Source organism: Plasmodium inui, assembly GCF_000524495.1.
Source record: "Plasmodium inui San Antonio 1 unplaced genomic scaffold supercont1.163, whole genome shotgun sequence".
NCBI lineage: Eukaryota > Apicomplexa > Aconoidasida > Haemosporida > Plasmodiidae > Plasmodium > Plasmodium inui.
The window spans coordinates 1-10021 of NW_008481997.1; the positions used below are offsets into that span (position 1 = coordinate 1).

The window sequence follows — 10021 nt, forward strand, 5'->3', positions numbered from 1 at the left end:
ACGAGAAGACGAGGGACCAGGACAAAGCAAGCCAGGGCGAGGAGGCAGAAACGAGGGGACGGGGGGGGCCCCTGATCGGCGCTACGAAAGGAGGGCAAGGAGAGAAACGTGAGGAAAAATGCGTTAGGACGACGGGGGTACAGTTAAGAGAGGAACAGACAGGCAGAACAAGGGGAGAGAGGCAAATCCAAGTGAGCATCCGCAGGACCGACGTCAGGTTCCCTGTGGGGCAACCCGGCCGAACAAACTTGACATATCAGAAGCCAAACGGACAACGATACAAACGAGCAAAGGATGGAGGGATGCAACAGGAGGAAAAGAAGGAGGAACGAATAACGACCAGTAAGGAATAAAAGCTGCAGGCCAATTCCGAAGAGAAGGAACAAACAGGGGGTCCGGAACTCATTGGATCAGTTCAAATAAGAAAGGTAAAAAGAAGTAAGGAAACAGGGGAGATAACAAATTCCGAACTATGGCAAACTTTAGCGGCTGGATGCAGCATCTCATCGACAGGACGCCACCGCCTTCCGGGAACGGGACGAAGGAATATGCGGCACAATTCCTGTGGGATCTGAAGGAAAAACCAGGAACGGAAACCATGACCGATCCCTCAAACAGATGGATGAATATGGCTCACAAGGGAGGATCAGTGATGAGAGGAACCGATAAAATAGCGCGGATGATATGTACGGGGATTGAGATTTGGATGAACAGTTTAAAAGTCGTCCACGAGAGGACCGAATGGGAGGAGGAAGATTGCGGAGCAAGACAAGTTGGATTAAGAGGGTCTTTAGCGGGAGGCACGAAATGTAACACCACAGGCGATGGAATAACGTGGAACAATATAACGGGAGTATCCGAGCTGAGGGCAGAGAATCCACTACAAAGGAGTTTAATGGCCTGCATGGATATAGTTTCAATAATCTGGACGGTGTATAATAATATCGAGGCAGAGAAGGATGGCCTGAAATACCACGGCGAGGATGTATGTCAGGTATTGGAGGATTGGTTTGCAGAATGGGGGGGGAAGCACGTTGGAGAAGAAGTAATGGAATTCTGGTATTCTCAAAGCAAAGAATTAACGTTGGCGGGGACGGGCAAAATAAAACTAAAACAAACCGCAGATAGATTCTGGAGCGGAATATTCGGGCACAAATTGATGAAGATATGGGGATTGCAGTGTGGCAAAGGACCGGACAACCCCAAGAGGAATTTCGTCTGTGTCTATGAGGACGAAAAGGGAGCATGTGACGTGAGAGGAGACAACAACTGGGAGGATTTTCAGGTAGGCCGACATGAACAAATAGGAGAGAGACGTCCAGACCAGGATAGAGGCAACAGCTCCAAGGCAAAGGATCTGTACAGAGCCAAAACTGGTCCACAAACAAGTGAAGCTCCAGGGAATCAACGAAAGAGAAAGAACACGGGACGTGAGCCTCCAGGGGGGAAGAGGGCCCTCTCGGTCGATTAACAGAAGGAGAAATAAGAGGAGACCACCCAATAAGCAACAGGATCTCAACTGGAAAAAACACTCCAGGCCAAGTATCCACAGGCAGCAGGAACAGTCAGACTCCGTAAAGAGAAGATCAGTTCACAGAATCGAGGGACGGAGTAAAGCACGAGACCAGAGGTTCTTCTCCCATAAAAGGGTAAAGAAGTCCAAATTAAGAGTCATGGAATAATTTTCTTCTGCCAAACAGGCAAAAATCCAGGAGCAAGAGCAGTTGAGGACAGAATTGGAGAAGAAGATGCACCAAAAGTACAGTGAACATGCTGGAGTGACTATGAGAGGGGAGGATTCCACCGCAGCAGAAATAGCCAAGCCCATAGCAGGTGTGAGCGTTATGGCGGCAATGATTCCGTTTGGCTGGTATATATGGAGGAGGATCTTTAGGGCCTCATCGCAAGGGGGACCAGCTAAACTGCGTCTAAAATACCATTAGGGTCTCGGCCGAAACTGCAAATCAGGGAAATCCAAGAGCAAAATCTGGTCAAACCCCCTGAGTCTGGGGAGAGCAATCATTATACGAAGCAATGAACAAGAACCTCAAGAACCAGCAAAGAGAAGACAGACAGGGACCAATAAGGGAAGACTCCGTCGGAGGAAAAAAACAACCCAAATAATCTCCGTTAGGGAAAATTAGCAGGTGCCGAGAGACGACACATTCAGTCCGAGCCACCAATGCCTGAAAGGCGCCGAAACCCCCCACATCTATGCGGCAATTGCCCGACGGAATAAAATTCTCGATAATTTCCCACTTCCCAGGGGGACAGTACCCAGGCGTGTAACCGCCAAACCCCACAGTCACAAAAGGAGACCCTCCTCCAGGAAACCACACGACACTCCCCACAAACGTAGCAATATTTCCTGAGTTTAAGGAATCCCCCCTGAGGAGTGATAGAATCCGCCAAAAATTACCGAGCCATGGTGCCCCCCGGGGCCCAACTCCCGTCAACACCTAACTAAAATTAACCCCCTGCGGGCATAACCCTCCGTGTAAGCACTGAAAATAAAACACAACTGAGGACGTGACAGAGGACAACCTTCAACACACCGCCGAGGCCGCAGGGCTTGAGCACTAAGAAGATGACGTGATGGCGAGGTCGTAGGGGGGGAAGAGTTCGAGTCCTTCGGGAGGGATTACTAGGAGCGTCGTTTTGGGTGTTAGGGGGTTAAGGTGCAGATTCCTGCTTTAGGTTTCCGTTATACGGAACAACCTGGGGGGTTATGGTTCGATGATCAAGATTAAGGTTCTGGGATCACGGCTCAAGGTTTAAGGTTTAGGCATGCTCTAGGGATCATGAGTTCAGGATCCACGCTTCAGCTTTAGGGTTTAGGATTTAGGGTTCATGAGTTCAGGAGTCAGGCTGCAGGTTTAGGGTTTAGGGTTTAGGGTTCAGGGTTCAGTCATCAGGGCTTAGTGTCTAGGTCTAAGCTTTATGTCTAGGGGTTAGCTTTCACCGTTTACCGTTTCTTCCTGACAAGTTCTTCATCAGGCATTATATTTTTCCCGTTTGATTCATGGCCACGGCTTTACTAGCCGTCTGCCTTCTTCTTGAATTTGCTGGTCTGCTGCTGACGGTTTATGTTGCCGGTTGTCCTCTTTTGCATTTATGATTAATTTCTGTGTTCCCAGTGCTCATCTTCTAGGCCTCCGTAAGGTAACCCCCTTTGGAGTACTCCTGAGGTATCCAGGGTTGCATCGTTATGCTCGACTTATACCTTTGTCGGATCCTGACTTAGAATTTAGGAGATAGTTGATATATTTGACTGCCTCCGCTTAGACCCTACGGTGTCTGCTATAGGTTCTTTGGTCTGTGATACGGGGATAGGTCCCGGGCATCTGTATTAGTCTCGTGGGGTTACTGTTTAGCATTTATCTTTTAAGGTTCAGGGGGAGGATTTGGTTCTCAGCGTCTACGCTGCTTCTTCCATGTCTGAACTTCGAGATCTCATGGTCCCAGGATGTATTGTGTAGTTCTTAGGGGGTATCGCCTTTCGTTTAATATTTAGGTCCTAATCTTCAAGGTTTAGCCTACAGTTGTTATGGCCTATTCCTCATGGGTCAGTACTATAGGTCCCAGTTCTCAGGTGTCCCTACGTCGACGTAAGTCTCTTTTCAATGTCTAGTGTTTACCACTTATACCAGAGGCTTACGTGCATGTTATGTTGCCTGATTTTTGGTTTTGTACCTCCTTTTTATTTTCAGCTGTTTGGGTTCATATTTGGAGTTGTAGGTTCCACACTCTATCATGCATCCCGCTCTAACCTTGCTCTTATGGGCGAGATGCTCTCTGTTGATTTTTTGGGTTGATACTAAGGATTCATGGTTTCCTTCTTGTTTCGTTCGCTGGGGGTAATTTGTTGGCCGTATGGTTTAGGCTTAGATTTCATATTGTATGACATAAGGTCGAGCATCTAGTCTTGTTGCTTTAGATTTGGTTTCCAAGCATGGAAGTTTTGGGTTCAGGCTTGCGACTTCCTGGATTTCAGGGGGCATGTGTACTTTATAGGATGGACGACTCAGGGTTATGGGGGGGGGCTGTTCGTAGATTGCATGTCCTATGTCTATAGCTTCTAAGTTGAGATTTCGGTCTTAGGGGGGATCCTTAGATTTCGGCCCCCGACTCTTTTGTTACTTTTGGTTTCCCCTGGATTATTCTTTATTCCTTATTGCTTCCTTTTGTGGTGGTGTTTTTTCTCCTTTATCTGTTAGGCTCAACCTATGATTCTTCTCCTGTATTTGTCCATGTGGTTGTGTTCAACGGTTATAATTTCGAGGCTCTTTTTCTCCATTGCGATTCAATTTCTTAGGGCTCTGCATTCAAATTCGACGCCTAAGGTGCACATTTAGGCTTCATGTTTATGGTGTAAAACTATGGCGTTAAGTTCTGACTTTACTCTTTAGGACTTGACTGTTCATGCTTCGGTGTCTATAGTTTTTGGTTATTGCCCTTGCATGTATTGTTAACTTATTAGGTTTCCTTCCTTATGCTGTATCCCCTAGTCCAGAATGATTAAGTTTTCGATGCTGGATCTAGTGCTTGGAGTTTGATCTTTCCTCTTTCTGTGTTAATTCCTAGGCTTTAACCTTTATTGGGCTTCAGGTATTGCTTCTGTCTTAGTGATGGTGAAGTAAGTTTCATCATTCATGCACCCTGTTGCACATGCAATGTTCAGGCGTAGGAATTGGAAGTCTATATTGCAGAAGTATGTTGTCAGTCCTTGCCCGTTTCCTTTATTATATGGTTCCTATGGCGTACTGCTAAACTGTTCTGTTGGCGTCTGATTTGAGGCTCTATGTCGCTTCCATTATTCCTTAGGCTTGTTCTCCATCTTTTACTCTCCTTCTTGGCCTAGTTTTCCGTAATTCTAAGGGCTCCTATTTTATGGAGTTTTGTTAATGAGGACATTTCTTTCTATACGTTTTACCTGTAGTTCCTGCTTCTTAGGCATCCATTGTACGCACTTAGGCTGCAGGGTGTAGCCACCTCTCTCATCCGAGTTTTATTCATGGCATCGCGCTGTTGGCTTATCCTGGTGTGGGGTCCTGTTAGGTGTTAGTGTTCACTCGGTACTCTTTAATGTTCAGGATTAATGCTCTACTCTTTATCCCCCTGGTTCCACTCTTGAGTGTAGTGGTCAGGCTCTATCCTCTATGTTCACGCCTCCAGGTGCCTGTGTATTGCCGTGGGGATGTTTTTATTCCTTAGCGTTTATTAGTACTGTCCGATAAGTTATCTTAGGCGGGTAAGGTTTACTGATTAGGCGCCTTTGGTACTCTCATCATCCTTAGGTTTTTAGGATTTAGGGTGTAGTGTCTGGTTGGCAGGTCCTGGGTACTAAGCCGTATACCTCATGGCTTAGCTCTGGCGGCTTAAGAGTGAGGTCTGTAGCTTAGCGTGTATTGGCACTCTCTAGTATTTATTCCTACGGTTAATTTTTCATATATGCCCCGTTATTCTTGCTTCCCGCTGCTATTTTTTATCTCCTTAGTCTTAGGATTCCCCGTTGTATCTTGTCGGTTTACGGTTCAGATTCCATGGTTTCGGATTCAGTTTCATTGTGTACGACTGATCGGATGCCCTTATGGTTTATTGGTGTTTGAGGAAGTGTAGGGTCGTTCTCGCACGCTTTAGGTTTACGGTCTATACCGTCTGTGTACGCTGCACTTGTCAGGTGTTTCCGTTACGCTTCATGTTGCAAGGTGTTTTGGTGTATTTGGTCCTATTATTCTTCAGAGTACTTGCCCGAAGGTTTTTGCGTTAGGCATCATGTTTAGTTTTTACAGGTATTAATTCGGGGCGCCACCCTGTATTGTTTCCCCTTTATTTCTTATGGTTTCGATATGTGCTGTATTAATTGGTTTTCAACTTTGAGTGTTTGTGTTGTATGATTTATTGTGCAACCCTTATGGTTAAAGGCCTATCCTTCCTGTTTCAGGTTCTGTCATCAGCCGCTAAAGTCTATTTCTTACGGTTAACCATTTAATGCTCTTCCCTCGGGATTTACAGTTTCGACATTAAGCAGCGGCTCACAATCATCATTGCCCACTCTGCGTCCCTAGGTGGTGTTGTTTTCCCTCGGATTTACTTTATCATCCCCTTGTACTTGTGGTAATCGTCCGCTTCCTGGCTTTTTTTAAGGCGCCTTCTCTTATTTCCTCTCTATGGTCTCCTCTTACGTGTCCGGGAGGATATAATAAGAGATATATTCGTAGACTCCTTACTATTCTGCCCATATTCAATATATCTTAAGTGTCTTTACATGAAGATACGGAACAATCAGTTTTTAAACTCTGTCCGTTTCTTGTATTGAGAAGTATACAGAGTGGGAACAGTTTTACTGACCTAGTGCTATTTTCCAGGCTCTGCTATTCTCATCCTTCTTCCATAAGATATATTGGTAAAATCGTGGATTTATACGTGCGGTGATGACGCGCCGAATCATAGAGCACGTATTCATTTATATTAATGCTAATCCATACTGTTGTAAGATCGTTTGCTGAAGAGTTCTCACTCATATTCAAATGTGTATCCTCCTCTTCTTCTATGTCACTAGTGAATCTCTCTTAATAATATGGATATTATGGGAGGGGTACACAATACGTTTGTTCTTTCACGATTCTTTGAAAGTTGTTATTGAAATGTGGCAACACAAGTTGAATGATCTGTATTTATCACTTGATTTCTTGCTTCTACAGGGAATTCATACAATGGACTCTCGAGTACAGGCGGTTATAGGAGAGTATTGCACAACTTTTCGATCCACTCTTAGAGGAGATAGGTTGTCGGTTATGAATTCCACATGTGTCTTGGAATTCTTCTGTGCTCATAAAAAATATATGTATACGTGACGCCCATTAAATTATTCCTTGTATTTATCTGAGGATAATAAAAGTCGCAGTGACAAATATCATACTTATTACTGCTATTCAGGCACAACTGTGATATATTCATACTATGACTGTTGGTATTTTATGTTTTATCATGCAGAAGAAAATCTATCACTCTGATATCATCGCGTTGAAATACAGACAAAAGGAAGCGGATAAATAGTATAGATCCTGTTACTGTTTTTCTACAGACAGAGCTATGAAGCCTTGTCAGAATTGGAGAAGATTAATACTGCGGGTCTAATTTATCTGCTTCTTCATGTGCACAGATCTAAATATCGCTCATTAGTTCGCAGCATCCTCATAGTTCATACGGAACCCAGAGATTTTTTACTTATATTTATAATATATGCCGATTATAATGTTATTGCGGTGAATTCATTTTTTATATTGCAATTGTTAGATCACCGTTTTGTATTAAAGTTCTGTGCAGTGCGAATAAACCTGCCTTTTTAATAATATTATATCTATGACTATGATATATCATACTGTATACCCGAATTGTGGAGACATTATTCGGCGGATTCTTTATGTGTTAGATCATAGAGGTATCAGTAATTTATTGATACTACTTCCAACAGGAAAGCAGATAATTAGCCGCGAGAGGGCTATTAGTATGTCTATTATTAACTTGCAAGAAAATGTTTTCCCAATCTCTGATAAGAATATTTTAAATGTTATTTATTGGTTGTCAATTTCCGATATTCACATGGTAGAGCTATCTGTATGCGCATAGAGGAATGCTTCTATGAGAATTAGAAAGAAATTTAGCGGACGAATGCACCCCCTCTAAGGAAAGAAATGGGCGTCTTTGTTCTTCAAATAAGAATATAAGAGACAATCAGTGGGTTGAAAGACTCTTATGGTGTATGTTCGTTTTACTAAAATGAACTCCTCACTATAATGATAGTATATGAGCAGGCATAGCCCCATTTGGTATAATTTATCCAGCACTTGTTAATTATTTATTGTATAAACTATTATCCGTAACCTTATATAAGGGCAACTGCTGCTTATGTATGAAGAATAGTTGCATCTGGCTTAAATCTGATTATTAGGAATTAGGGAGGATATGCTAAGCGATTATTAATATATTTTATTTGAGCGCATTAATGTAATTATTAATGGAAGTATCTATATTTATTTATGAGGGATGTTTATCAATCAGTTCATTCATGCACTGTTGTACTGACATTTTGTTCCGCATAAGAAGAGTCGTCATTCTTTCCACTAAATATCTTCTAGAGAAGTATGAGGCTTCTTATCTAAACTAAGAACTGACAAAGTCAATATGCATACTGTACGGAGCCGCTACTTTCCCTTAATGTGACAAAGGATGTTCAAATTAAGAGTAACATCGCTGGAATATGTATACAGTAGAGTGCGAAATTCTTGTAGTTCCTAAAAGATAGGTTTTACTCTAAGAAGTTGATCATATTAAAGAGGATATTCATAATGCTCTATTATGATACAATACATAAACACTCTATAAATATACATTTGATTTAGGGAGGGAATACCATAAGTATTAATGGACACCATTATTGACGTTTATGTCTGTACTTAGTAATTGTAATATGTAATAATACAATTTTAAGTTCTATGCGTCAGTACCACTGTTTCTATGGTTATATTGGAATCTCATTTTATGTTTTGTATTATGCGTATCGCAGCATGAATAACGTTTTGGAGACATATTTGAGGATTAATGAGGGAATTAAGCATTAAGGAAGACAAGATAAAGAATCTTTACTTTTTAATTTTGAGCGGGATATATGCTCAGATTGGCAAATCATTCGACAGGCTTTGGGAATTTCCCTCTAGCTTACCATATAAGGAGTCTATTCAGATATGTTCTATATTAATTGGACCAGAGGCCAAGACAGAGTACCCTGTGGACATGTAGCTACTGTTGCTGAGTCTTGCTATAAAAATGTCCTTTCCAAGATAGATGCAGAATGATTGCAAAGGAATAGTGACACATATTTAGTCCAGTTATATGAAGTTATACATTACACTATGGTTCACCGAATGCCTTGTAATTAGAATTGGTTAGAATACGGTGTTCTTTTTTGAAGAGTGCAAGACGAAATGTGTGTAATTTGAAAAAGTACAACGATTTTCATAAGTGTCCTCAAATAAGGCATCACTATCCGTAGTGTTAACTGTCATTCGCCCCAAATTGAGAAAAATATGGAAGAAGAGGTGAAAAGGGCAGGATGCTAATCACTTCTTAAAGTGATGCTTACATGTAAATTTGGGTAGAAGTTAATGAAATTCATAACCAGCCTCCTAATGGGAAGAGGATATTTATAAGAAGAAATAGTAATTTTCAATTATTTCGTAATTATGTACGATATAAGAATATAAATGAGAAAGGAAAAGACTTCATAACGATGTTGCCAATACATGAACTGTCCACAAATCATATTTAAAGGCATCAACGCTATAGCCGCTACATGTAATTAAGGTAACTATTAACAGGAACTATTAAGCCTTATGACGCTTTTGTTTCCTTTCTTAAATTATAAGAGGTTGAGTGTGTGTACATATGAAGAAAACGTGTGGCACTTTGTATATGCAATAGTGGTTGTGTAGAGAAGGCAGATTTTCCTGAGAAAATCGTAACAGTAGTATGAATAATGAGAAGTATATGGAGCAATAAGAAGAAAACACTGTCTATGATATCGTCTCCATAGCCTCCTGTGTGTAATGTATTTACGAATGCTAACATAACCGTATTGTATGACCAAGGAAAAATCACCTAAGCTTTATTCAAGCAATATAACAGTTTCTTTCCATGCGTACTTCATTGTATATGCGGTAGGATTATGTATGATTGAGAAACCTTTTGGAAGATTTATTATTATTTCTGATGAGTTATCTGAATCTAAATTATTCATGAATGTGAACAATGATTAGATAACTTCCTCATATATGTATTCCTGAAATTTCTATATTCCCAGTTGGATTTCATTAATGAGATCTGTGGATCATCAAACCATTGTCAAATTTCAGGTATGCGCTGATTTCTTTTAATCATTTTTGTCTGAATCAATATTTTATTGCAAATTGTCCCAGTCGTATGAACCGCAGAATCGACAATAAGTACTATTGCTTTGGTT

At 41.5% G+C, this 10021-nt stretch overlaps 2 protein-coding genes across 2 annotated transcripts; one reads left to right on the forward strand and one right to left on the reverse strand.

Annotated features, from left to right (window-relative positions):
- Nucleotides 1–472: 472 nt before the first annotated feature.
- On the forward strand, nt 473–2144 carry C922_05752 (hypothetical protein; the record flags this gene model as incomplete). Its single annotated transcript, XM_008821323.1, has 3 exons — nt 473–1462; nt 1701–1833; nt 1969–2144. The coding sequence occupies 3 exons, from the start codon at nt 473–475 to the stop codon at nt 2142–2144; spliced, it is 1299 nt and encodes a 432-aa protein (XP_008819545.1).
- Nucleotides 2145–3665: 1521 nt separating this feature from the next.
- On the reverse strand, nt 3666–4297 carry C922_05753 (hypothetical protein; the record flags this gene model as incomplete). The annotated part of the gene is made up of 3 exons (XM_008821324.1): nt 3666–3851; nt 4008–4096; nt 4225–4297. The coding sequence occupies 3 exons, from the start codon at nt 4295–4297 to the stop codon at nt 3666–3668; spliced, it is 348 nt and encodes a 115-aa protein (XP_008819546.1).
- Nucleotides 4298–10021: the final 5724 nt, after the last annotated feature.